The sequence below is a fragment of the Pogona vitticeps genome, chromosome 12 (assembly GCF_051106095.1).
Source record: "Pogona vitticeps strain Pit_001003342236 chromosome 12, PviZW2.1, whole genome shotgun sequence".
NCBI lineage: Eukaryota > Metazoa > Chordata > Lepidosauria > Squamata > Agamidae > Pogona > Pogona vitticeps.
The window spans coordinates 16,449,209-16,477,204 of record NC_135794.1 but is presented as its reverse complement, the minus strand read 5'-3'; the positions used below and the strand labels follow the sequence as shown (position 1 = coordinate 16,477,204).

The window sequence follows — 27,996 nt, the reverse complement described above, 5'->3', positions numbered from 1 at the left end:
TTTACTTTCTCAACTGTGATTTTATTCAAAAAGTTTATTTAGATAGCAAGGTGGATTTACAAAAAAAGAGAGAGAATGTTTTGATCTCAAACAAAGTCAGTAAGTTGCAACTACATAAAGAAAAATAATAGCAACATTGGCACTTCAACATAGTTTTGGAAACTAAATATTCAAATTATAAATGAATTTCCAGACATATGCAATTTGCTCATGATATATACATACACACATATTCCTCTCTGCATGGATATAATATATTTTTAAAATGTTATTCTTTATAAGAACACAATCATAAAGGCTTTGGTAGCAAAAAATTGTCTTAAATGAGTCTTCCAAGGTCACATCCTTAACTTTTACCATCTGAATTAAGCATGTCAATAGGGATATGAAGAAGTGTCCATGCTTGTATTTCAATTAATGAAATCAACCCAGTCTTCTTTCAGGACACAGTTTGACCCAGTTTAGCAGTAAAGCAAAGGCAGGTTGCAAAGATGCAGTTGTAAGGGAAGACGACCGCTCAAAGGAGTAAACCTTCAAGTCCAAGAACTACAATGCCTCCTGTTCTTGCTCATTGCTGGGTTGGAGACTGGCTTTCTGGACTTCGAGTTCTTCTGCGCTGACCATGGAAGGATCAATTGCAGCATATCTGGTACCATGGAACTGAAGCAAGTGTATCTACAAGAGAGATTAATCAGAAAGAAATACACACTCATCCTTCTTCACAAATTCTGTACGACATTCAGACTCACATATTTCTCTGTAGAAACAAAGACTATGCTGGCTGCTGCTTCTCGCATGCTACAAGGGATATTGCAGTACACGAGACATGCGAGTAATTCTAGAAAGCAGAACCCTTTCACTGAGTCTAGAACTGTGTTGGCTTATGTGATCGTGTAAATACAACTGTGCAAACGATGTGAACTTTCCCTGCCCCCCAGTTGCTCCTCAAGCATCAGAGCTACGCTGGTTGCACAACTGATCATACATGTTAGTTGCTTGCCAAGGACCTCAAAAATTACAAGTGCTTCCATCAATGCCCTTCCATATGTCAACTGGATTTTGACAGGCATCTCTGACAATACAGTACGGTCCCCTTATCCACGGAATCAGTATCCACTGATCCACTTATCCACTGTTTGAAATTATTAAAGATATTAAAAGAAAAATCCCCCTTGAATGGGGGGGGTTGCTACTGTAAAATGAAATTGTCGGGAAGATCAGCGCAATCAAGTCACATCATGTGTGCCTGTTACTTTTTTGGGCTACAGTATCACCATGGGAGAGTGAGGTCCATAGAGGTAACCTTCCTAAAGCTCTGAGTTAGACGTACCCAAACAGACTACCAGTAACTGAAAATGAAGGTCATTCAAAGGTGCCATGACTTTTACTGGACAGCCCATTAATTCATCAGTTTGAAGAGACACCCATTTTCGTAAAACCCGCTGAACTCTCTCTCTTCCAGCCCAGCCACAGAAATCCTTCCTGCTCAGTCTTTTCTCCCCTTCAGGACAACATGATAACCTCCATCATTGGTTCATCTACCCCCGTGTTGTCAATGATGACTACCATTAACCTCCCAGGTTTTCAGGCAGGATTCTGTTTGCACCTAAAATATGTCCCTTCCCCACCACCTTAGGCAGTGCAAGCAAATGCAATGATGGGAAACACGGTAGAGAAAGGAGGGAAGTCAAAGTGTGGACTCACTTGGATATAGAGATTGACTTCAGCACTTCTGCAGAGATAAGGAAAGTTGCCCCCTGTTTTGAGATGAGCTCTCCTGGCATTAGGATACAGTTTATACATCTCTTCTTTTGCTTCAGTGGAAAGAGCGCTCTGGTCAAACACCTAGGAAACAGACAACCAGTCCAGGTCAAAATCAATCTTCTGCATTCTCATGTCAGAGCCTTTTCGTTACAGAAGCTGGCTGCAGAGTTTATGTCTGATGCTGAGAAAGTGCCCCTGTGCCAAGCATAGCTAGGGCTTTCTTCTTTACAGATCCCAACCACTTTCCTCCAAAGGGAGGACTACCAGATCAACAAGCCTAGAGACATCCATGGTGGCAGGGCAATTAGTGCAAGCATTAAGTGGCATGGAAATGACAGACTGTCACCTGGCACCACAGGAAATGGCGGAGTTAATGGCGTGGAGTTGTACTCTAGGGCAGTGCTTCCCAACTTTAGGTATCCAGATGTTCTTGGACTGCAACTCCCAGAAGTCCTTGCCAGGACAGCTAGTGGTGAAAGCTTCTGCGAGTTTTAGTCCTAGAACATCTAGGGACTCGAGGTTGAGGACCACTGTTCTACAGGATTAGGGAATTATGTTTTTTCCACCTACAGTATATTTGAAAAACATCTGGCAGGAGAGCTTGTGCTGATACTGGACTGCAACATGTGTTATGATAAGCTACTCCATCATGGTGGGGGTCACTCAAGGTTGACCTTGACTGTTCTGCCTGGTATTCCTTCTCGCCTCCCACCAGCAACAACTACCTGCAGCACTGGCCACAAGAGACAACCATTTCTCTGGGGTGTCTATCTAGCCTAGGAAGAGAGTCTCCCTTCTCATGTCCATTGGCCAAGATCACAGCCAACTGTGTAGCAAGGGGCACCACTGGAGCTGACATGGCTTCTCCCACACATGACGTGGTGTTTGCTTTAGGCAAAGGCAAATGGAATGGCCAAATGAAAATCTCTCCATTGTCTGCTAGAAGAGTGGTGCCTCCTTTTCCATTTCCAGCCACGTCTGTTCCCTGGTGCATCACAGAGGAACAGCAAAGAGCCAACAGATAAGACAGAGCAACTGAAAAAGGGGGAAAACTGGGAAGGAAGCAGTGGGAGTGAAGGAGACAAAAGGGAGATGCACTTGATCCTTTCTCTTCTCACAAATGATAGACATGGGAATTTTGGCTAAGGTCTGAAAGAGGAGACCTCTTTCTTTACCTACTGTTGTTACTGCCACTTGTCCCTTTTTCCATGCTTTTCTCTTTCTCCACACCCCCTTACACACAAATTCAAACACCATGGCAGAAATAACCCGTTGGTGCCTGTGAACTGATTTGCTGGATGGGGAAAACAATAGAGTCTGTTTTGTCCTCACTTAATTCTCTCTTCCTATCCCAAACATTTCTCTCCAGCATTTTTACACCTCTTCTACGGTTCACTTCGTAATCTCTACGAGTCTGCCACCGATCCTCACACAGCAAAGTGTGTGTCTTCTCTCTACAGCACCTGCTGCAAGCAGCTCATTCATTTTGTTCAGGCAGAGCTCCTCGCAACATTAGTTGTGGCAAAAGCGGAGGAAGGCGGAATTCCACCTTGCTGCTTCCTTCCTTCCTCTGCCCCACTGTCTCACAGGAGGGTCAAACAGGCTGGAATATTCAAGGCAGCCCTCTCCCTCCATGGAAGCAAGGCCAGGCGTGCATAGGTCGACAAGCACCCTGCATGTGCCCTTTTCCATCTCCTGTTTCACTGGAAAATAAGAAGGTGAGGAAGGAGGATTCTGAAATCTCTTTCTACTTAAACATCTTACAGTTTTGGATGAGTGTAAGGACATGTGTTTTTATTCAAAAATAAAAGAATGAGGCCAACTGACTCACAAAGAAGGGCAGCAGTAAAGTCAGCACAGAAAACTTTAATCCAAATCAACCACGGTGATCTTTACATCACCGCAAAACTTTATTATTTTTCCTGCAACAGCCAAAAATCTTGCCGTTGTAAGTCACAACAAGAGCAGGCCAATTGAATCGGTGGGAATTTGGTGAGTCTACTCCATTCCACTGATTAAGTGGGCCTACTCCACTTATGATTTACTATGCCAAACAAGAGTTCAGCCTAAGGTGTCTAACTTTCCATCACCCCAATGAGACGTTAGTCACCCAAAACTTGGAAAAGCTGAAATGCACTTTATAGGGTTACCCCAGCTGGCATGGTGACCGCATGGTATTCTGAAACTGTGCCCCACACTTGAAGAAAATGCAAGTTCTACCTCTGCCTAGAGACAGGTCACCTCAAAGTACAACTCTTCACAGAACACAGCAGGGAGCCTACGAGGAGCTCTGCCCCTCAGGTTGCCCTTCTGGAACTACCTCTGCAGAAACTGGTCTTTGATGGGTGGTTCTGGCTGATGGATCTCAACTTGTTGGCAAAGTTGCTGGGACAAGCCAAGATGGCCCACCTTTGCTTCATTCTCTCTTTATCACTCCTAACACATCTTCTCTCAAATGTGCAAAACTGGTATTATTTTTTCCCAACCCACATCAATGAAATGCTGATCAAGAAGATTACTTACATCCATGATAGTGACTGGAATGTCTCGAATTTTATGAGGCTCCACATAGGAATTCTGGCAGTTGAGGGTCAGTCTTGAGGCAAGCTCACTTTGGCCCAGGCTTTCCAGCTTTCAGAAATTTAAAAGGAACAAAAATAGCAGAAGATTTTGAATTTGGTCTAAGATGGGGTAATGAAGAAATTCCCAAAGCAGCAATAGGTCTATTACATACATTTTAAAATAAGCTGAGAAGTCTCCCAGAATGGCTCGTTTTGGAATAAAAACAAGGCCATCCCTACCTGTAGTTTAACAATCTAAAGCAGCGGTCCCCAACCTTTTTGGGGCCATGGACCGGCTGGTGGGAGTGAGCTCCATGCACGGGGGCGGGGGCACGTCATACTCATGTGATGAGCATGTCGCACTCGCGGGGGAGCATGTCATGCATGCAGGGGGCAGAGATCCGTATCCGCGGCCCAGTTCTGGCAAGCCAGTACGGGGCCGCGGACCGTGGGTTGATGCCCCCTGATCTAAAAGACATGACATGGAAGGAAAGATAGATGAGGAGGTAAGAGGAAATTATCTAAGATTCGGTGTGCTTTCAGCAGGCAAACTTTAGAAATCAAATTATAGCACAGCACATTGGAAAGTGTGAAATTCTTACCCGATCAACCATGAAATCAATTCCATCAGCCATTTCAGAGTCTACTGGGCCAGATGCGAAGTTCCCAAGAACTATTTTTTTCAGCATAAAAGCAGGCAGTAACCAAAAACTGGGAAAAGAGGAATATAATGGTGACTTTGGATTTTTTTTTTCTCCTGCCTCTAGGAGGGGCACTAAAACAGTCACAACAAACACTACATACAATGGTCTGTTTGTGCTGGATATTTGCACACACACTGCAAGCTCCCAGTGTTGAAAGCATATACTAGTTAAACCTCTTCCATTAAGATCACATGAGGTTTTATTCTATTAACACAATGTTGCCCAACGTTTTTCGAGTCACAAACCCCTTTTGTAATAACCAAGTAGTCTGCAAATTCTCTGCCGCATTTGCTTAAAACAGGCATTGCTAGGGAAAAAGAAAGCACATTCAAGATAAATTTTTAAGAATATAATTTTAACCAAATATTTAAAGTGAACATTGTACTTGCATCCGGGCAATCAACCTTAAAATTCACAGCTGAGTATTTGTTAAAGCCACTTGCTCTACCCTGTTAGACTCTTAAAAGGCTCCTGGAGGTGGAGGTAATGAGTGGGTTAAACTGGTTTTTACTGGGGGAAGGACAAGTTTTCCCTCAGGAAGGGAACCATCACGCTTCCCATCCTCACTTCAGGTAGTGACTCCATCACCTCCTCCACCCCAGCTGTCCTCTCTAAGATGGCGCCAGCAGCAGCCTCTTCCTCCTCCACCACCATTTCTCCTCTCCTCCTCTAGCTGGTCACTGCCTCCTCATTTTTCAAACCAAGCTGTGGCTGGCCTGGCTTCCAAGGGCTGCCAATGGGTCCCACCTCCTGTTCCTCCTGATCCCGGTTCCAGCCATCCAGCGACCAGAGCCAAGGAGGAGCCACCGCTGGAGAAGGAGAGCATTCGGGAGGGGTGTCCCTGGGGCCCAAAAGCCCCCACAGCAGGGAGCTTGTCTTGGTCGGATAAAAGTAAGGGAGGAGGCGAGCCAAGGGTGACGTGTCCCCTTCCTCCGAAAGCCACGGTGACACCCCAGAAAACACTTTGCAACCCCCTTGGAGGTTGCAACCCACAGGCTGGGAAGCCATGTATTGAAATGAAAGGCACTAAACATACACGGGTTCTGAAAGCTGGTTTTGAGCAGCCACTTTTTCCAGGTAAAAAACAAAACACAGCTTCACTAGCACAAGATCTATTTGTCAATAACTTGCCCAAAACTAAGTCTGAAAAGATTAGACAACAAATAATATTTAAGGCCCCCTAATGTTCTCTCTCTCTCTCTCTCTCTCTCTCAAGTCAATCTCTTGTTCTCACCTGTTTGCTGTCCAGGTCTGGTTGAAAATGGAGGTGTCACTGAAAGCGTTGCATAGAACCAGGGACTGCACTCTGGGAGATTTATGAGTATACTCTGCAAATTTCTGAGCAAGGAAGCCCCCCAGAGAAGCACCAAAGAGGTGAACCTAGATTTAAAATGCAAAGATGTCTTAGAAGCACATTGCTGATATTTACTATTGTCTGATTAGTTTTAAAACAGCATTTTAGTTTTCGGATCGCATGAGAACTGGGCCAATATTATCCCCCATATTGGAGCTGTAAGACTGAGTGTGGCTTGCCCATATCTAGCTAGTGCAGCTTTGTCCAAGCTAGTTCCTTCCAGATGTGTTCTACTACAATGCCCATCATCCCCAGACAGTAAACAGCTTCAAGGAAAGCTATTCTAGGAAGAAGTCAAGAAAGAAGTGGGATTCAAATTATGGCCTTCCTGATTCTTACTTAGCCACTACAGTAGTGCCTTAACTTATGAATGTCTTGATTGGAGTTACAACCAGCTCCAGCCACAAAATTTTGCTTTGACTTGCGACTGGAGCTTTGAGATATAACCAGAAAAAAGGCGGGAATTTAAACTGCTAACCGTTGGTCGGTGAAAAGGCTGCTTCTCTGTAGCTCTTTCGCCCAAGTGGTTAGAGAGTGTTCGTTCCGAGGAGGCTTTGGCCTGCCTGGTACTGCTTTCTGCTCAGAAATGCCTGTTCTGAGTGAGTACAGGGATTTGCAGTATGGGTTTGGGCTGGAGGGGGGTTATGTTTCTGTGCTGGGTCTTGCAGTGTTTTTTGTTTGTTTGTTTGTTTGTTTGTTTGTTTGTTTGTTTGGTGTGGGGTTTTTTCCCGGCTGGAACGGATTAATCGTGTTTCCAATGGGTATTGCAGTGTTGGGGGGGTATATAAGCAGCACACTTTGCTTTTTTTGTTTTTCGGGGGGGGGGGGTTCCGGCCAGAACGGATTAATTATGTTTCAATGTATTCCTATGGGAAATGGTGCTTTGAGTTACAACCATCTTCCGGAACCAATTAAGTTCGTAACTCAAGGCACCACTATATGTTCTACCAGCTTATAATAGTTTAAAAGAAGTAAATATCTCAAATGAATTAATAAACATATGACTTCCTCCATTATCACCTAATGTGCCTCAGTTATGGTCAAAATTCATTTATCCCACAGAAGTAAGTTCTTTTTCTTCCAATTTTGATGAAGAACAATATATAATCAAATACAAATGTTTGAAAATGTACAGTGTAATGTAATTTGCAATGTAATTTTTTTAATTATACTGCACATTTCTGATGAAGACTAACATAAGATTGTATAAATAAACTCAAAACATACATACTCTTTAGCCTATAATTTATGCAAGCCATAGTTCACCAGCTGGTTTAGAGAAGGACAGTTGTCAAAGATCTGCTACAATTAAGAACAGGAAAAAACTAGCAAAAACTAGAGTAAGTTGTTTATTTAAAGTGGTCCTGAAAATAGCCACAAAATCAATCTGAAAGAGTTTTTCCCATTGTTGGAGCAATTAAGGTCATTCTTAATAAACTCTAGGCTTTTTACCTAACATTTTTATTGTAATCACAGGCTATTTGTCAATCTCAGGGCACTAACTTTATCCAGTTGTAGATGATCTAACAGTTTTCTGAATCCATCGCAGAACTCAAAGATCTCCCAGTAAACTGGATACTGCAGCTAAAGTAATTGAAAAGATGGGTTAACAGTGAAACAGAACGGTATGAACATAAAAGCACAATCTTAATCCCTTGTACCTCCTGGCATCTGAAACAACAATAATCAGAAGCAGAAACACACCGGCATGCTCCACAAGGAAAGCACATGTTGTGCTGAGTTTGCCACCAGCTACAATCTAAGCCCTCCTGAAATCCTATTATTCTCTAAATAAAAACTTTAATACAACTTCTGGATGGGTCTGCACCTTAAAAATTTAGCAGGCTATACCTATACCCTAACCCTATACCCACTGGCCCTTAATACGCTAAAAGGCAGCAGAATGTTTAGGCATGGTGCAAAATCTATTCTCATTCAAAAAGAGCAACACTGCTGACAACACATTCTGGAGGGCAATTTCAAAACATAAATTTGCATACATTTAAAGTGTTCTGCATTTTCAGAAATACATTCATGTTCTTATTCCCAGGAACCATTGTCATGACAACCCAAAGTAAGTGGTTTGAAGCCCTGGACCCCAAAGGCATGTTCACATTAGCCTCCCACATATAAAATCTATACCTGTGGAATAGTCCCTGGTCTCCCTTCAATAAAGACAGATAAATCAGGCAAGATCTGTATGATCTAAGGCTTTGAGCCTTGGCTTTTACAACAACCTTCACACTTTGTATCTTTATAAAGGTTGTGATTATTCATAACCATAGTGTGCATTGCCAAGAAGGATTAGACAGTGTGACATAAGACATCCCACTGTAAAAAACATGATTTACCATTGAAAAGAGCACCAAGGTTAAATGCAGTTAGAATACTCCTGGCATCAAATTTCAAAGCTATGTAAGAGATAAGCACATTTCTAGGTCCAGCAGACACACTGAAGAGTTATGCGCCCATACTCCCTCCACAGGGACAGAATCAGAAACCCTGAGCTTGTTTCATGTGACTTTCGAAAACAAAGCAAAAAACTTTATCTTTGTATTTGGTTAAATACTGAGTTTCAGAATGGTGATGAAGATACTTACAGCAATGACTCTGTAACCCCAACCAGACAAGGCTAAAATCTGCTGAAAGAACACATCTGCAGTTCCGCTGACAGGTGGAAGAAATATAAGAGGGCATCTGATATTTCGAGGTCCTGCATCGTAGAGCGACCAAACTTTACTGTCATCATCATCTACTATAATCTGCAAGATGAATTCAGAAAATTAAGATGAGTATTATTTAGCAATAGCCACCTTTGAGGCACACTGTAACCGCTATGATCAACATTCCATGTCTGTAAAGATTTTCTTGAGCTCAGTCTACCCTGCATTTTTGAAAGCATTTTCTGCTAAAATATGGAAGGGGCTGTGGGTCTGGGCAAGAAAAAGCACTGGTTTGCCTGAAATAGCTCTCTGGATGAAAGACTATATTCTATTACCAACAAGACTGCTGTATTCTATTACCAACTGCTCCAAGTTGCTCTGAATGAGATACATCTGTACTTAAAATGCTGCACTTCTACAATGAAAACCATGCTTAATAGCATAGCAAGTAATTCTTTGTTAATTTCCAATTCCTCTTTCTCTCTCCAAAAACCCATGGTAACTAACAATAAAATAAAAAAAACCCTTAAAAACCAGATTAATCAACATATAAAGGCGCCCAGAGACCTTCGGGTAGTGTGGGCGGCATATAAGTTTAAATAAATAAATAAATAAATAAATAAATAAATAAATAAATAAATAAATAAATAAAATCCATAAGAAATTAGCATCATATTGTATCTTTATGTATTATTCACTTATTTCATTTAAAAAATCCAAGCTGTAATATATCTAGAAATCTTAGAGTGAGGTATAGATAAGAAACTAATTTCAATAAATTAACAGAAATCCAGAGCTTGACAAGTCAAAACAAAGCTTGTAGTCACTCAGTCTTAGGTACTCGGACAAAGAACCAAATTTTACATTCTTTCTGAAATGAGTCCAGTTGCACCACCAGCTGGCCCCTAAAGGAAAGAGCTTTTCAAAGTCAGGAGTCAGAACAGAGAAAGGCCTCTCCAATTGGACTTAGCAATCAGACACTCTCTAGCCTCCCAGTGTATCTGTCAAAAGCCTGCTGGAACAAAAAGGCATTTCCATGTGGGGAAAAATACACATTGGGGAAGAGATCAGCCTAGCATTCCTTGGGAGATACAGTAGTTTCACAGTGAGAGAAATTAAATATCCCCTGAAAATAACCTTTTTTTGGAGCAAAAATTAATATAAGACCCTGTCTTATTTTCGGGGAAATACAGTAGTTGAAACCCCTTGAAGTTGAGTCATAACAACTGACTTCTTTCTTGTTAGGTTGAAATGTTTCACTACTCATCCAACTAAGCTTCTTCAGTCTGAGGAGAGTTGGCAGGAGATCCCTGATATATTCTCCACTTTGGTTTCCCTCACTCCCCCCCAGTCCTTTGTCCTTCTAACAAGCCTATTCAGAGGACAGGAAAGTGAAACCAACTGGAGGAGATATCAGGGATCCCCTACCACCTCTCCTCGGACTGAAGAAGAAGCTCCTTGGATGAGTAGCGAAATGTTTCAACCTAACAAGAAAGAAGTCCAGTTGCCACAACTCACCTTCAAGATAACCACACCTGGATGACTGAGAATCTTCAGAGATATGTTGAAACCCCTATTTGCAGATCTGCTTATCCAATAAATAAGCAATGTGGGTAATATTTAGAGATGGGGGTATTCGTATTTGTATACGAATATCCCTGCACAGGTGGAAATAACGAGGATCCGGCCCCATGGGGCTGGACTGTCCACTCACGATTTCGCCGCTGCCAGCGGCTCCACAGATGCTTCCGCAATGGATTAGCCACTCTCCAACCTAGCAGAGAGACTTATCGTCCTGCCTCCTCCCAGGACTGGGTAATCGACTGCAGACAATGGCACAATGGGAAGGTCCGACAAGCTCGCATCTGTGGCGAAATTGTGAGTAGATAGTCCAGCCCCATCTCTAGCAATATTCAACCACAACTACATCAAATACTGGTTCAGAACCAGAACAGATTGACCGTCCTGACTTACAACCATTTCGAGTTACAACCAGCTCCGGCCACAAAATTTTGCTTTGACTTGCGACCGGACCTTCGAGTTACAACCAGAAAAAAGGCAGGGGAAAAGCCGCAGAATTCAAATTGCTAACCGTTGGTGGCGAAGAAGCTGTTTCTTTGTAGCTCTTTCACCCCAGCGGTTAGAGAGTGTGCGATTGGAGGAGGCTTCAGACTGCCTGATAAGGTGCTGCTTTCTACTTTTTGTACTCTGGGTGGGTTTCGCAGCGTGGGTTTGGGCTGGGTGGTGGAGTTATGTTTCTATGCTGTGATGGGTCTTGCAGGATTTGGTTTTTTGGGGGGAGTTTTTCCGCCATTTCCGATGAGTCTAACAGGGTTTGTTTGCTTTTTTTGTATTTCCGATGGGTCTTGCAGTGTCTGCTTGCTTTTAGGGTTTTTCTTTTTGCATTTACAACGGGTCTTGCAGTGTTTGTTTGCTTTTTGGTGGTTTTTTTTTCATTTCCGATGGGTTTTGCAGGGTTCGTTTGCTTCCCAGGGATTTTTTTTTCCTTCGGCCGGAATGGATCAATCGTGTTTCCAGCGGGTCTTGCGGGATCTGTTTTTTTTTCAGTCCCCCCCCCCCCTTTGGCCAGAACAGATTAATCACATTTCTGATGGGTCTTGCAGCCGGGTGTGTGGTTTTTTGGTGATTTTTTTCCCTTTGGCCAGAATGGATTAATCGCATTTCAATGCATTCCTACAGGAAATGGTGTTTCGAGTTACGACCATCATTCCAGAACCAATTAAGTTCGTAAGTCGAGGCACCACTGTATTGGATTTAAACAGAAAGGGAAGATAAAGTTGGGCATACTCATAATACTCAGGCCCTGAGACTCCAAACAATCTCTCCTAGCAGTTTATCTGTACACTAAGTAGTGAGCCAATGGCCAGGGTTGTCAAACGGAAGTTCCCCAACACTACCTTCTGTACCGTTTCTTACAGAAGGGACTGAAGCCAAAGTAAAACAGTGCTTAAAGATGTCAAAGGTAACCAAGTTCCAATTTTGTTAAAGGGTTTTAGGTGGGAGGCTGGTTTTAAAGGAACAACTTTGCTCTTAGAGACTTCCAGGACCTGAAATTCTGGTTTCTCCGCTACATTTTGGCTAATTTTCAGTTTTTTTTCAGCCAGGCAGAGGTTCAGGTATCTGACAGCCACAAAAGCAAAATTAGGGCAAAACGATTCACCGTATTTTACACATTCCAGATGGTGGCACATCCTGGAAATCTAAAATACTCCTATTCTCAGACAAGGCGATCTCAATGGACGCTTCAGCAAGTGCCAGAGCTTCCACAAATTGTTGTTGTTGTGTGCCATCAAATCAAAACCGATACAGCAATCCCAATCCCAGTTCTACTTCCCCAGTGAGTTTCCATGACTGAACGGGGATTCGAACCCTGTTCTCCAGAGTCCTAGTCTGTTACTCTGTTACCCACTATAAAACACTGGGGATCAGAATGTAGTTAACAATAAACACTCTCATACAAGCAGCAATGTTTCACTGATATTTTAAAAACTCATTGTATGTGAAAACGTTAAGATATGCCTACTCACAAAGGCGGCTAATGATGTCCTGTACCCATCCTACAACACAATGTAGTTTTTAAACATAAACTGAGAATGTAGTTTTTGATGTATATGCAGCCTTACAACATACTGTGAAATATATTGTGAAATATAATCAGTTTCTTTTCCATCTGAATGCATCTCTATAAATAAAGCAACACAGCTTGTGAATACAATATGTTATCCATGAACAGCATGCCCAGTTCCTTGTATCTTAAAAGCTCCTGTCTTCCAAAGCAAGAGATTACAAAATAATTATCTCTTGTAATACTCACTGCAGTTTGGGCTCCAATGTAATATTCTTCCCCTTCTCTCTGCCACAACGTGCTATGAGATCCCTCCAGCCAACTGTTGTCTCAGAGCTAACCATGCTGGCTGAAATTCCGTTGCTTACCATAAGAAAAAGCTCGTAATGCTTCCTACTCTGCAAAGAAAGCGCTCCTGGATTAAAGTGCCCGCACACACCTCCAGGAATCTTAGCAATGACTCTCTTTGCCAGCTAGGAACAGACTGAGTGTTATGAATATGCTTATGCTAAGCAACGGGATTTCAGCCACTGTTTTTCTAAAATGGCCACAGGTCCCCTGAAAGTTCATATGGCAAGTACAAATGTCACTTATTCTTACTTTCTGAAAACAAGGATGGAAATCAAACCATGTGTGCACCAAAATGTTTTTCTTTTCAGTAACAGAGCCAATTTAAGGAAGACAAAAGCAAAATCTCAAGCACACAGAAATCAGATCTCATCTGCTTCTTCAATGTCTCCACATCGAAGCATGAGACTGAAAGCCCATGGTAGAGGAGTTTTCAAGATTCAGAGAAGAGAAACAGGAGGGCAACTTCCGTTTCTATATCCTGAAAGTTGAATAAGCAAACTATGAACACCCTATCCTTCCGATAAAATCATTCAGGTAAGAAAATAATTTGTTAACAAATGGGTGCTCTTACGGAGGCCAGATAACCAAACACTTGCACAAAAGATGGCCAGCACAATTAGGCACATGTCTACTCAGAAACACATCCACGTGAGCTCAGTAAAATACAGACCCAACTAAAAGTATACAGGATTTGAGAAGAGGTGGGCACAGACGGGAAAACTGGTGGTTCATAATGATTTGTGGCTATCCCATATGGCCAAAGGAAAACAAATCACCGAGGGGGGAAAAAGTTCAATACTTTGATTCAGCAAAACAGGATTCCTGAACCAAACCATGAATCAGCCCAGTTCATGTTTTTTTCTGGTTCATGGTTCGGTTTCTGCCCATCTCTAGATTTGAGCTCAAGTTAAGTTTTTCAGTTTTGATGGCATTTCATATTGAGAACAATTCTTCAAAGAAAGAAAGAAATGTTAAAAAAAACCAATATAGAAAAACATTGTGTGTTTACCTTACCTACATATACACACTCCAATGAATCTGAATTCACAGACTGTTACTTGCAAGTAAAAGAGGCTCTTTACTCTCCACTTATTAAATAAACGTACTATGTGGTAGAACACAAGGATGAAGACCACTATTAAACAATCCAACTGTCGTGATCATGAATATGTGGGTTAAGGCACGTAATGAAGATGGGTTATGTAGTTGTGAAGAAATGTAAAATGGATCCAGATTGGTTCTGTGTAAGAATGATTTTGTATGATGGGAATGTTTTCTCCAAGAGACGATGGGAAAGTTACTTGTACCCAGCACTGTCAGGAAACAATAAGGAGTGAAGACAAAACATGTTGTCTAGATTCGGTCCGAGATGAGGAGAAGAAAACAACACCTGGATTTCTCCTGGGAATAGAAGGCGTGATGAGAACGGAACGTCGTAATCGCCAATTGGTCAACACCTCAAGAGACGGAAAAGAAGGGTGGTGCTTCGAGAGTAGAAAATGGACATTGTGGCATGTGGAATGTTCCTTTGTCTGCCTTGAGGCTTAGGAAACATTTTGAACCTTTTTTTCCTTATGTTAGGATGAAGGGAGTTGGAATGTAGAACAGCAGTAAGAAAGAGGGGGGGGGGGTTATACCCTTTGCCTACCCTTAAAGAAGCTTTTTATAATTTTAGAGTATTTTTACTTAGTTGAATTTTGTTATGATTTTAACTGCAATTTTCTATAGAAATGTAACCTATGCTTTGCTTATGCAACAAACTAAATATTTATAAAGACTTTATTTTTCAATAAAATTTTATTCTTAATAATAATAATAATAATAATAATAATAATAATAATAATAATAATAATAATAATAATAATAATTTATTGTCATTGTAAGTATATACACATATAACGAAATTCACAGACACCCAGAGACCAGACACATGCACACACATAAAATTCCCCAAACACTCCCCACCCACTAAAAGTCCCCCACTAAAAATACAAACATCTACACTGCAGGCCAAGTAACACAGTCCAACTAATTATTCACTACTGGTGGTCTTTAAGCTCATTATTAATTGCAATTATAGCTCTGGGATAAAAACTATTGAGAAAACGTGTGGTCCGAGTCTTAATTGTTCTATATCTTCTGCCAGATGGTAACAGTTCAAAAAAGTTATAAGCAGGATGGGAAGAGCCTCTCAGGATGCTGTGTGACTTCCTCAGACAGCGAGATGTGAAGATGTCATCCAGGGTTGGTAGCTGGAGCCCAATGATATTCTGGGCAATTTTAATGGTTCTCTGTAGAGCTTATTATAAAATCATTAAGAATGGTCTTTTGAACAGCAAGTCTGCTGAGCTGCTTCCAAGGAGGCTGTAAGGTCACAGAGTGCTACAGACTCCTATCTTGTTGAGGCTTGGTAAATCTCACAGACTACGAAGCTCATGTGTATGTTCTTGTTAAACTTAAGTGCAAGCAGGATTTTTTTTTTAGAATAGACTTGTGAGAAGGGGTCTGTGTTACACCTTAGCTGTGGTCACCTGGACTCTACTCAGCAGTTTAGGGGTACACAGACATCCAGACACTCCCTGTTCGGGGATCAAGCACTCCCTAAAGGGATGCTGGGTCATGACACCAATAACCATCTGATGCAGTTTCGGATAATTTACAACTCACTTCAAATGACTTGAAACCTTAGCCCTCTTAAGAGTTGTCTCCATGTTTCACAACTGTGTAAGATGGACTACAGAATAGTTACATGAAGCATATGGTGGGTGATGCAGTGGCAGAGGTTATATCAAACCCTTCTCTTGGTAACATCTGTACAGAGGCCTGCACAGTTGTCGGTGCCTCTCACAACAGCCCAAGAAAGACAGCTTTATCCTTCAGCTCAATCGAGTGTGCGATCTTTAATCTACACCTGTTTGCCTTCTTCAAATTGTAACAGATTTGCATAGCTGAGAACTACCAGAACTATAGTTGGGAGGAACATAACATATTGGAAGTGCTATACAGATAGCCATACATGCAGGAAAACAAAGCTCACAGGATGTTTAACCACAGCTATCAACAGAACGTAAAAACCAATAACCATTTAGTAAGACTGTGGCATAGGATTTTGAAACACAAATAAGGGCAGTTGTTACCCACTATTCAAGTCAAAAAAAAGGCCCTTAATTTTCGAAGTTATAGATTACAACTAAACCTTTTGTTTATAATTCTTTTTTTGCTTATTAAAAAAATCAGCTTTATTCAACCCTGCAGAACTTTTGTTGAAGAAAACAATAGCAAACATTTGGTGTTTCCTATGCCTGCATTGCTTAAGGCTTGGGTTGACCTTTAAAAGGAAATTCTAAGAGATGACTAGCTGGACCTCTTTGGTTTTACAGCAAGAGCTGTACTTCGCAGACCATGTGAAAGATCACATGCTGCTCAAAAAAAAAAAAAAGAAAACTTCTACTGTTCACCCAAAAGGGGAAAACAAACATTCTGAGCAGAGTTGGTGTGGCAGGAAGTCCCTGGCAAGTCTCCAACTCACATTTAGTACAAAGTGTTTGCTTATTAACAGAAGCAAAACCTTTTGCTTAGGACCACTCACTGATAAGAAGCTCGGGTTTTGGTTTGGAACTGATTATGCTTAGCAGGAGATGTTAGCCTCTGTCTGCATCAACCATCTTCAATCACAAGGTCCAGAGCTTGGACAAGTTCAATGGCCATAAACATTAAAGAATTCTGAGAGATAAAGTCCAACACAATGAGCTAGTCTTACCAAGTTGCTTTTTGCCTATATTTTTCCATACTGTCGCAGGGTGGATGAAAATCAATGATTTTTTTTTTTAAAAAATCAGTTTGAATCCCAATTTAATTTTTAAATGATTTTTCAAATTTAAATTGTCAAAAAATGATTTTAAAAAATTAAAATCATGATTAAATCAAACCCACCCAGTCACAAGGTAATCTGAATTTACAGTAATTGAATGCACACTCACCTGGCAAGGTCACAGTTCACTACATCACAGAAAGCTTTCCAGACACACTGTAGCTCAGTGATAATAGTACTTGCTTTGCATCTACAACATCCCAGGCTTAATCCCTGGCATCTCAGGGTTGGGATGGAGTCTGAAATCCTGTAGAAATGCTGCCATTCAATGCAAACAACTTTAAGCTAGGTATGATCTGAGCTAGTAGAAACAGTTTCATGGGAAAAGCCACTTTGAGTTACTTTCCCATGGCAAAGCATTTGTCTAAACCAGGACGGGAAACTCCAAACACATCAAAATTAATTAGCATAATTAATGGTGAATGGTAATGAGAGTTGCTTTCTCAACATCTGGAAGGCCACAAGCTTCCCACCTTTGATCTAAACCATGGGCGGGCAAGGTGTGACACTCCAGATGTTGCTCTATTGCATTTTGCAGCACTAGTAAACATAGCCAAAGTGAAGCACGCTGTGTGTTGCAGTTTAACAACATCTGGAGGGCTGCAATTTACCCACTACTGGGCTAAACTGCCCTGTAGTTTTATAATGCCTTGTCACTGGAAAAAATTATAGATACAAGGAAAATGGGAAGACTGAATATGAGATAACACTGATTCAATAAGTCACAGCCTTGAGCCTGCAAAATTATAAGACCTTTTGCAGGTCACTAGCTCATAAGGTCACCATTAGTGAGTAGCAATCTGTCAGCATGTAACAGTAACAACCAAACTTCAGAGCACTATTCCATAATAAACTCTCCCCAATATATGTGCTAAACCTTTTCTTCCACTTCCAGCTCCATCCACTTACTTCACAGTACGTAAATAGGAAAAGGTGCGTTTAAGAAAGAACAGCTTATTAAAAACATCCTTTTGCAAGGTTTCTGCAACAAGCTAGGCATCCAGCTAGAGATAAAATGATACTGGCTAACAATGCATCAGTGTGATGTCAGAGCATAGCCTATGTATGACTTTGCAAGTTCTACAGAGTTGGGCCTATGATCTCCAAGATGTTATAGCTGCTATAAAGGGTGTTCAGTAAGATCTAACATATCTAGACTCAGCCATCTACAGAATCTTCTATAAGTCTTTCTCCATATCTGCACGGCAGTTCACAGGAGTGGTAAACAATCCACAGCTAGGTCAGGAAAACCACACAGGAAGCTATTTCAACATCTGAAAATGGAATAATAGATTTGAATCCCATTTCAATTCAAAAAAACACAGGGGCATTATTTCCTACCATGCTCAGCTATTTAGTGTAATAATAAAAATAAAAATAAAAATAAAATAAAAATAATAACAACAACAACAACAACAACAATAACAATAATAATAGTGTGCATTTCTAATAAACTAATCCACAGATAGCCCCAGCACCAGCCCACAGTTGGGATGTAAAGTCAGTCTGGTTGTACATTAATAACAACTGACATGTGTAAGTCAGGCTGCACAACTTGCTATCCATAAGCACAGCCCACCAGACACAAAAAGTTACAAGATTTGTAAAGCCACATAACCTATTATAGTCTGAGCTAGAATTTGGGCCAAGCAAATTGAGTGCATACGAAACAGAGCACCAAGGGATTATAATGATTCTCTTCAACCACACAGACCAGTATAGAGTATGTCTTGTAGAGAGAAATCAAAAGGCAGGGGGAATTTTAAAAACCCTCTAACAATCTTCTAGGCTAGAAGAAGCAAAGAAGCCTTTGCAAACAGAAATATTGTTACATTCCCTAGGATATCATGGGAGGTTTCTGCCTTTCCCGTTCCCCAGTCATTCATTCAATCCACAGCTCCAGGCTCAAGTGATCTTTTCATTCCTGCAGTTCAAGGAAGAGAGGCAGCAGAACAAACTGGAAAAGCAGGAACTCTACAGCTAACTAGGGAAATATGACAGATGGGCAGAATTGCAAAATAATTATGGATTACTATTACAAGGATTACTATTACAAGGCCTGGTTGCTTTTTGAGGAGCTGGTGGTAGTACTTTAAACAGTATGAACATCAACCAGCCAGGGTTATGTTCCTTCCGGAAATACACATTCTTCATTTTACATCAAAAGCAGACTCTTTAATTCTCTTTTCCCTACCCATTGCAAATATCGATTAGAGTCCAATAATGCCCTTTGGTGGAGGAAAAAATAAATAAAACCTTTCTTCAAACCCAGACACATCAGATTTGCAAGAAGGTAGGTGTGTGGCCCAAATGTGGCCAGTGAATCGTTTTATCCCCAAGCGAATTCTTCCACTCAGATTCTAAAAAAATACTGTAACAGTCAGGAACAAATTGGCCCTGCGTGAGAAACATTGTGACGGTCATCATGCAGATAAAGAGGAGTTGCCTGTGTATTTATAATCTGCCTTTCTTTCAATGGGAAATGCATGGCTTTCCCCCTCCTCAGTTTTTCCTAACAACAGCCTGGTGAGGTAAACTGAGAGATTAAGATTGATTTAAGGTCATCTCTACTGAGCTGCAAGCTAAGTGGGGATTTGAATCCAGGTCTTCTGAGTCCAATTAATTCCTACACCATGTTAGCTCTATAACTCTCACTGATGAGCAACATATTAACATGAAACCAGAGACTTAAAATAGAATGATGCTTCATGGCTTTTGTTTTGCAGGGGAGAGGAGTGGAGTCAAACTCATTTCACTGTGAAACTGGAGAAAAGAAGCAGCTTTACAACTTGCTGTTATCTGTACACCTCACAGAAGGCAAGTTCACACATACATATCATTAAGTAACAGGCCACCCTCCTTATGGTACCGCTGTGCTAAAACATAGCCATCAACCAAGACCAACAACATCTACAAACACCAACAGCTACTGCATTGCAGATATTGCTTTCCCATCTTTTCAACTTGTGACACAAGACTTCCCACGGCTGCACTGTGACCCACCAAACCAGTGGCCGTGCTGGCCGAATAGTTCCGGGAGCCTTCCAACAGTCTGGTTCAGCTCCACCACTTGTAAAGCCTTTGTTGACAGCAGAGGTTTTATGTTTATCCTGATCATATTGACAAAAGAGTCAGACATTCTAGTTGTAGAAAGAAGAACAAACGTTTCTAAATACTATTAATATTTCAGCATGGCTCGAGTCTCCTAAAACAACATCAACAAGCTTGGAGAATCATCGCCTTCAATCCCTGAAGAATCCAGAATGGTACAGCTTATTATGATCCATGACTGTTCATACAACATGAGCCTACATGCACAACACAGACCACACAAAAACACTGTACAAGATTCTGCATCTTTAACATGGTGAGTCAATACAGTGGTGCCTCGCACAGCGAGGTTAATCCGTTCCGGATTAACCCTCGCTGTGTGAAAACATCGCTGTACGGATCAAAAAAAGCCATTGGAACGCATTAAACTTAGTTGAATGCGTTCCAATAGCAGCTTTACTCACCGTACAGCGATGTTTCTCCGATGGCCGGCAGCCATTTTCGCGCCCTCCCCTCACTTAACGGCCCCGTTGTGCGGATTCGTCGTTCTACGGTGCACTCGTTGTGCAAGGCACCACTGTATTTAGGTCTCTTCCACTACAATGTATTTTACCATGGAAGGGACTGTTACTACATGTGCTTTCAATTCAGGCTTTCATGGAATCTCCCTGTCATGTCCATATATAACATCTCCCGCTTACGATCATCCATGTTTTACCATTTCTTCTTCCATATTTTTAATATCTACCAAGAAAGGTGTTAAGGAAATAAAATACAGACTAGCTCACAATGCTTTTTAGTTAGCATTGCTAGAAGCCCATCTGAAATATGTCCAAGTGCTTTCTGTGCCCTCCCAAGGTTCTGTCCCGGTGTTACTTAACAATGTTACATGCCATGAAGTCGCCTCCGACTTATGATCACCTTATAAATGAGTGATCTCCCAAATGTCCTGTCCTCAAGAGCCCTGCTCAGTTACTTAATAACAAAAGGTCAACCATCAATGTTTCTGCTGCTCTCTTTCTGGACTCTTTGCTTTTAAACTACAGTTGATCTAAACATCCCTGTAAACAGAGGATGCCTTCAAATAGACGACTGCCCTCAGTCAAGGGTAGGACACATGGTTACTCTACTATCTAAACAGAACTGCGAACAGATTTCGTATCTACAGGCCTTAGCTCAAGATCAGAGGGCAAATGAAAACTGAACTTACCTTTTTAAGAGGAACTGTACTTCTAAACCAGTTATAGTCTGGAGAGATTTTAATCTCTCCCATGATGGTAAGCGGCCCACGGTAAGGAAAACCTGAAACACAGGAAAAAAGGTTGAGATGAAGAACATACATTTAAAATAAATTCAAAAAAGCCCTTGTTTATTTAAAAAAACCAGAGGGCTAGGTTTCTTAGTCTGTTGCAACAAAAAACCACAGAGGTTTGTAGTACTTCAAAGACTGTTGCACACTTCAATATGCCAAGTGAGCTAGTCTATGAAAGCACATGCCAATGCAAAATTGTTAGTCTTCAAGCTGCCACCAGATGCTTTCTGTATTCAAGGGATTTTTTTTCAAGGTAAACTGGCTTTCAACTCCCATCAGTTGAATATTCTTCCTTCCAAACTGCACCCAGTTACAAATCAATTCTAAGCCATGCCCAGAAATGAAGCTGGGGGAAGAGATTAAAAAGTGGAAGTTTAAAACTGAAATTAATTTAAAGCATAATGTCCAAAATATTAGGAGGTCTGTCTATGCCTGCCAAGACTGGTAACAAAGTAAATTTATGGTGTGATTTCATATTACAGCCTGGCAAAGTGTGACAATAACCAAAACAGCACAGCAGAAACTTTTGCATAAAACCAACAATACATAGGCTACCTACTGTTATCTGTAATTGTTTCTTGTACAGGTCTACATGAACTAAGCTATGTATGGAATGGGATAGTGATGCAGACTCAAAACACTATAGTAGGGACACAAAGAGCGGAGGGTTGCACAAGCATATTTGAAACTGTCCAAGCAATCTTTCAACAGTCTCCAGAATTTGTGAAAAGTTGCTTCCAAGTAAGTGCTACTCTTATGGACGTTGACCACATCCCTTCTTTCCAAACTATCTTTTGCTAAAAAATAACTCTCCGAATTCTGCAAACATTCAACTACGAGCCCAAAATGTGAACCAAACAATATTTTGCAAATAACCAGAAGTTATATTGCCTGTGACACAAGTCATGGGCCAGGGCATGGACTCACCTCCCTCTATTACCATCTCTACACAAGAATTGGAGGTTGTTCATGACTTTGCATACTTTGGCTCAACGCTCTCTGACACTCTCTCCCTAGATGTCGAGCTAGATAAATGCATTGGCAAGGCAGCTACCATGTTCTCTAGACTCACAAAGAGAGTATGGCTCAATAAGCTGATGGCGTATACCAAGATCCAGGTCTATACAGCCTGTGTCCTGAGTACACTTCTGTACTGCAGTGAGTCCTAGACCCTTTGTGCACAGCAGGAGAGGAAGCTGAGCACATTCTATACGCATTGTCTCCGACGCATTTTTGGTATCACCTGGCAGGACAAAGTTCCAAATGGAGTAGTCCTAGAACGAGCTGGAATTTTTAGCTTGTATACATTACTGAAACAGAGATGGCTACGTTGTCTCTGGCATGTCTTGAGAATGGCTGACAGTCGGATTCCAAAAGATCTCCTGTATGGAGAATTAGTGCAGGGAAATCGCCCCAGAGGGAGACCACATCTGTGATATAAGATCTTCAAGCAGGATCTGATGGCCTTAGGAATGGACCTCAACAGATGGGAAACTTTGACATCTGAGTGTTCAACCTGGAGGCAGGAGGCCTCTCCCAATTTGAAGAGACACTTGTTCAGCAGGCTGAGGCAAAGACACAGTCCCAAAACCAGCAAAATCAGGGAGCTGGACAGATTGTATTTGACTTCAGTGTAGAAGGATTGTCACTCTCGAATTGGCCTTCTAGGCCACACTAGACACTGTTCCAAGTACTCTATTATTTTAGAGCATGTTACCATACTCTCTCAAGACTGAAAGATGCCTACTACACTGCCTGCATCATTTTTAGTGAAATGCTACTTTATTTCTAATTTGGCATTTAGAGTCTGGCTTTCATAATTCACTGGCAATTCAGTTCTAAGTTTAAGATCCGCTGTTGGCAAGTGAACTCCCTTCTGAGATACTTTGGAATCTCATTTGGTTAAGGAGCTGGCAGATAAAATTTAAAAGGCAGGATAAAACAAGGCAATGCATGATGTTTATGTACCACCCCATACTGTTTAAAACACTCTCTGGGCAATTCATACTTTAATTGTCCAGGCTACAAATTTCCCCCTCCTCCTGCTCCAGCAAGTTGTGTACTCAGTTTACTGACCTCAGAAGAATGGAAGGATGAGTCAACCTTGAGCTGGCTACCTGAATCCATCAGGAATTAACTCAGTTCATGAGCAGAGGTCTTTGCTGCAGTACTGCAGTTTAATCACCGTACCACAGATAACACCTGATATTCTTCATATACTGAACTGATCTGCATAACCAATTTAGATACAGAGAACTTTATGGATATTGAACCTTCGTATTCAAGCAAAAATATAAACAAAGCTCAATATATATTTTATATTGAAGCTGAGGTAGATGCTCAGATCATACTTAGGGCACAACAATATAAAACTCCTCAAAAAGAGGAAGTATCTATTTACATAATCTAAGGAAAGGTTTCTAAAAGGAAAGGTTTATTTTCTCTGAAGTAAAAAGAGTTGGTGCTATTTATAACTACAGTACCACAATTTTCCTTTGAGCTATGTCTGAATACTACTGAGAGAAATATCAAGTTCTAGGGATGTTTGCGGTACAGACAGTAGCTGTTTCGCTTTCAACATTTTTTATTGGCATCCCCGAAACAATTAGTTTATTTGTCTTAACTCTTCCCACCTCCAGTTTCGCTCTAGGAAACTGGAGACTTGTAGAGGAGACAAAACAGGCACAGTAACAAAACACACCATTCTATAGAACTGGAAGTCCCCCCACTGCACCTCATCTTGAACAGGACAGCAGACTTCATGAAAGAAAAAAAGCATACAACAGGACAAAAAATTATTAAAATATAGGCCTTACTTAGTGATTAACCTCCGTAGAGAGATCATGAAAGCTGCCTTAGAAGTTTGTTATTTTTTATCTTTCAAAATATAATGACAGAAATTTTGTTTTAATATATGTTGAAATATAAATGTTATAAATAAATATTATTGTTGTTATTACTAGTCTAATAAATTATACTAGAGTAAACCCATTGAATCAATGAGGATTTGGTGAGTCAACTCCTCTAATCAATTCACATAGTCTTACTCTAGTTGCCAATTTCTTTAGTGCAATAAGTCTCAACTATCATGCCCATTTGAGTCAGTGGAATTTATGGAGGGGTTAACTCAACAAATCTTCATTGATTCAATGCGCCTACTCTAGTACCACTTAGTACATTAAGCAAAAGGATTTCAGCCACTAAAATTCATTTTTTAACCAAAAAAAAGGCATTATGACAGACAATTTAAGAACCAAGTCAAAGCCACTTGGGAAATTAGCCAAATCTCCATTAACACCATCAGGAAGATCCCCACCATCATGGTGAATAGCACTAGGTCTAGTAATGTTGAACTGGCCAACATTAACAGAAAAATCATGTGAAGTAACATAATGAAAACATTGTCTTTTCAGAGCCCCCCCATCCCTTCAGTCCCTGTTTTCATCCTTTGCTGATACCTATGTATGAAGTGAAGCACAGTCAGCTGTTCTGTCTGGTGGTGAAATATGCAGACATTCATTCTTAAAACTCTGGACTGTGTCAGGCCTTATTATAAAGAGACATCGCCAGTTTCCACTATTAACTTGTTAGACTCTGTCATTCCAACTTTCTGTGTACAAACTCATAATCTCAAACTACTGCAAACTCAAAAGCAATGCCGTTTTATTTATTTTGGTCAAGAGTAGAAACCCAAAGATGTTACATTCATGTGATGGCTGAAATATCAATATAGGCCATAACTTTCCACACCTCCAATCTACTTTCTTTCCATTGCTTTCTCTTTTTCATATTCAGGGTAATACACATAATTATAGCCCTGGAGGCTCTAAAACCATTTTCCAGGTTCACAGCGCTAAATAAGATGTGTCCGTCCACCAGCAGCCACTCCTGCACACTGCAGAAACCAGGGCCCTTCCAACACACTTGATTAAAATATTACTTCTCTCTTTCTCCCTGTGCATTTCTCCTTTTGTTTTGTGTCTTAAGCCTTTGGGTAGAAACTATGTAACTGACGGTACACCAGCCACTCTGGACAACCTTGGGGGCAATGGAACACAAAATAATATGACTGAATTAATATTCACCCCAGCTCACTATCCAGGGAACATGCACAAACACGGCAGCTCTCCTGGATGGTTGAGCAAACACAACCATCATCCCTAGTAGTAAACATTCTCACACTGGCAATTTTCTCTCATTGCTCTAAGGCGTCATATGAGTCTGTGGACAAAATCAAAGACAACGCATCCTAAGAAACAACCCAGACTTTCTTATCAACAACCAGGGGACTGAGAAAAACATGAAAAATGCCAGCACATAGCCACATTTTCCAAGTATACAGTATCTTTATGATAGATCGTATACGCAAGCCAACCTTAGTGAAAGGATCTTCATTGCATTATAGTTTTAGCTGAACATTTGTGTAAATGTAAGAAGCCAGCATGCCCCAACTTGACATCCTCCAAGTGCCAATACTCATGCAGATGGGAAACAATGGCTGTTGTACTTCAACACATCTGGACGGAACAAGCAGAGCTGGAAATGGGTGTAACAAAACCTCCCGTTTCACATCACATTGATCAAGAACCAAAGTTACAAATCTTTTTGAGTTTCCCAAAATCCCCTGAATCTAATTTTGCCATCTTCTCCAAAACCCAGAATTCACATCACAGCAGACTCTTTGGAACCCAAGCAATACAGCTCCAGCTTTCCATTCTTACTAGACTGTCACCATTCATGGCTGAAGTAAAACCAAGCCTTGTGACAACTTTAAGACTAACAAGTTTTATTTGGCTAAATGTTCTTCTACTGCAGGAAAAACAGCTTGTTGACATTTGAGATGTCATAAAACTTTGTAGATTCTGCTGCAATAAAACACAGCTATCCTTTCTGGAAAAGACATGGTTCTAAATGAATACAACTAGAAATAAGCTCCCTTTGAATTCATCAGTACTTACTGCTGAGTACTGTATACCTGTACAGACTCATATTTCACTCCAGTAATCAGTAAGACCATTAAAAAGGTTCTGGACTGATTAGGTGGCAAAACGCATCTTTACCTTATTTCACACATAAATATAAAAACTACACATGGTAGGCAGCACAACCAAAGAGGTGTTCACCCTCATGCAGGAGAGAATACCTAAATATGGTACCTGTTATATAGTTTGTGTTCATCATATAAAAAACACAGGAGTATTAGTTTGAGTGCTGCAAGGTAAAGATTCTAGATCACATTGAACCATGAAATTCACTGGGTGACATTAAGCAAATCACTCTCTATTTGAGACATATAGGGTTGACAAAAGGCTAAAGCCAGGAAGAAAAGGGTCATGCAAATGAGTTCAATGCAGGAAATCTACAGTATCAGTGTACCTACTAAATAATCAAACATAAATAACCATTTTTTCTTTAATCAAGCAACAACCCTTTTACATCCTTTTATGACACAAGTGAACTTTTATTACCCTAAACAACACCCATGGCTTTCATACAAAGAGAGTTCTTCCTCATATAACTTATAGTCTACAATTTCGAAAGACCGGAAACAGAACAGAGAAAAGAAAGGAGGAAAAAATTAAGAATAAGTATGTAAAAAAGCAGGCATGAATAGTCCAGCATAATTTCAGCAGGGGAAGAGGACTAAAAAGTTAAGTCAAAGGCTTTGTGGAGGAGTTACAATTGTATTTTTTTTAATTATACGAAAGAACATATTATTTCGCCTTCTGAAATCCTTACTAAGATTATGAACAATCTACCTCCAATTGGGGGGAGTCCCAGACAGTCCAGTGAAACATTTTTCTCTAAAAATGTGTAAGACTTGTTTACTCTCACTAAGGCACAATACACCAAGTCTCCTACACATTTAATATCTAGAGGGACATCAACGACATGAGTCACCAATGAACTAAACTTTCAACCCAAATCGTGCCTTGTTTTTCACTGTGGAAGATGAAGTGCACACACCTGTCTCCCCCCTTATAGCCCCTTTTATTTCTTTGGGTGAAGCCACACCTTTCTCACGAGTTTAGCTGCCTTCCAACCTCCTAGTCCCCCTATCCCCATATAACCTTCACACCCACACCTTGGACCCCACACAAAGTTCTCCGGGGGGGGGGGAATTGTATGATTAACATTGCTGAGCACTGCCTTTCCTCCCAGAAGTTCAAAGCAGAGCACCCACCAATCCTCTTTCGGCTTTTTTTCCCCTCCCTGCACAACAACCTGACAAGGTAGGCCAGGCGGAGAGGGTGCATAAGTGGCAGCCCCCCCCCCCACCTCAGGACTTTTATGACTTGGTAGGGTTTTCGGAAGCTCCTTTGCCCACTTCACAGCCCTCCACAGCAATTCCTCCGTGAACGACGGTGACAAAGCTTTTAACAATAGCAAGTAACGAGGACAACAATAACGGTCCTGTCAGCCCCTTCACTTTCGAGCTCCTGAGCCGCCACTACCCCTTATGCGGGGAGGGGGGCGTCCCAAAACCCACCTTTCTAGGGTCCTGCACCCCCACACACACACAAAGACCCTTCCTCATTAAGGGAGGACAACACGCTTTCCTTCCCGCTCCCCCCCTCCCGCCTCTTACCAGGTCTTCCTCACCCGCGGGACAGACGGCAGGGCACGCGACGCTCACCCCCCCTCCTCCCGCCCCCCCAATGGTACGTCCCCAGCCGCCGCTTCCTAGTCTCGCGGCGTTCTAAAGCAGCCCGCCAAGCCCCGCCTCCGAGGGGGGGAGGGAACCAAAGGGACCCGTCCATCACTCGACGTCACAAAAT

The 27,996-nt window shown here is 41.3% G+C and overlaps 1 protein-coding gene across 4 annotated transcripts; it reads right to left on the bottom strand.

The window, feature by feature from the left end:
* Positions 1-27,942, bottom strand: SPG21 (SPG21 abhydrolase domain containing, maspardin). 4 transcript variants are annotated; one of them, XM_072982183.2, is made up of 9 exons: positions 27,807-27,942; positions 21,116-21,207; positions 8,984-9,145; positions 7,887-7,967; positions 6,264-6,409; positions 4,928-5,036; positions 4,288-4,395; positions 1,705-1,845; positions 1-675 (listed from the first exon to the last, which is right to left on the bottom strand). In XM_072982183.2, the coding sequence occupies exons 2-9, from the start codon at positions 21,176-21,178 to the stop codon at positions 547-549; spliced, it is 939 nt and encodes a 312-aa protein (XP_072838284.1). In that variant the 5' UTR covers positions 21,179-21,207; positions 27,807-27,942; the 3' UTR covers positions 1-546. The 4 variants fall into 4 exon arrangements, with proteins under 4 accessions (XP_072838284.1, XP_078237027.1, XP_020667838.2 ...); XM_078380901.1 differs by lacking the exon at positions 27,807-27,942 and adding an exon at positions 27,497-27,657; XM_020812179.3 differs by lacking the exon at positions 27,807-27,942 and adding an exon at positions 27,402-27,645.
* Between the last annotated feature and the right edge of the window lie 54 nt (positions 27,943-27,996).

Excerpts from the sequence above, each read along its gene's own strand:
- SPG21 (XM_020812179.3), bottom strand. The coding sequence starts at position 27,474 with ATGCACCCTCTCCGCCTGGCCTACCTTGTCAGGTTGTTGTGCAGGGAG. Across the intron at positions 21,208-27,401 it reads AAAAAGCCGAAAGAGGATTG|GTTTTCCTTACCGTGGGCCG; the intron begins GTGGGTGCTCTG and ends CCTGTGTTTCAG. Across the intron at positions 5,037-6,263 it reads CAGACCTGGACAGCAAACAG|TTTTTGGTTACTGCCTGCTT; the intron begins GTGAGAACAAGA and ends CTCTTTTCCCAG.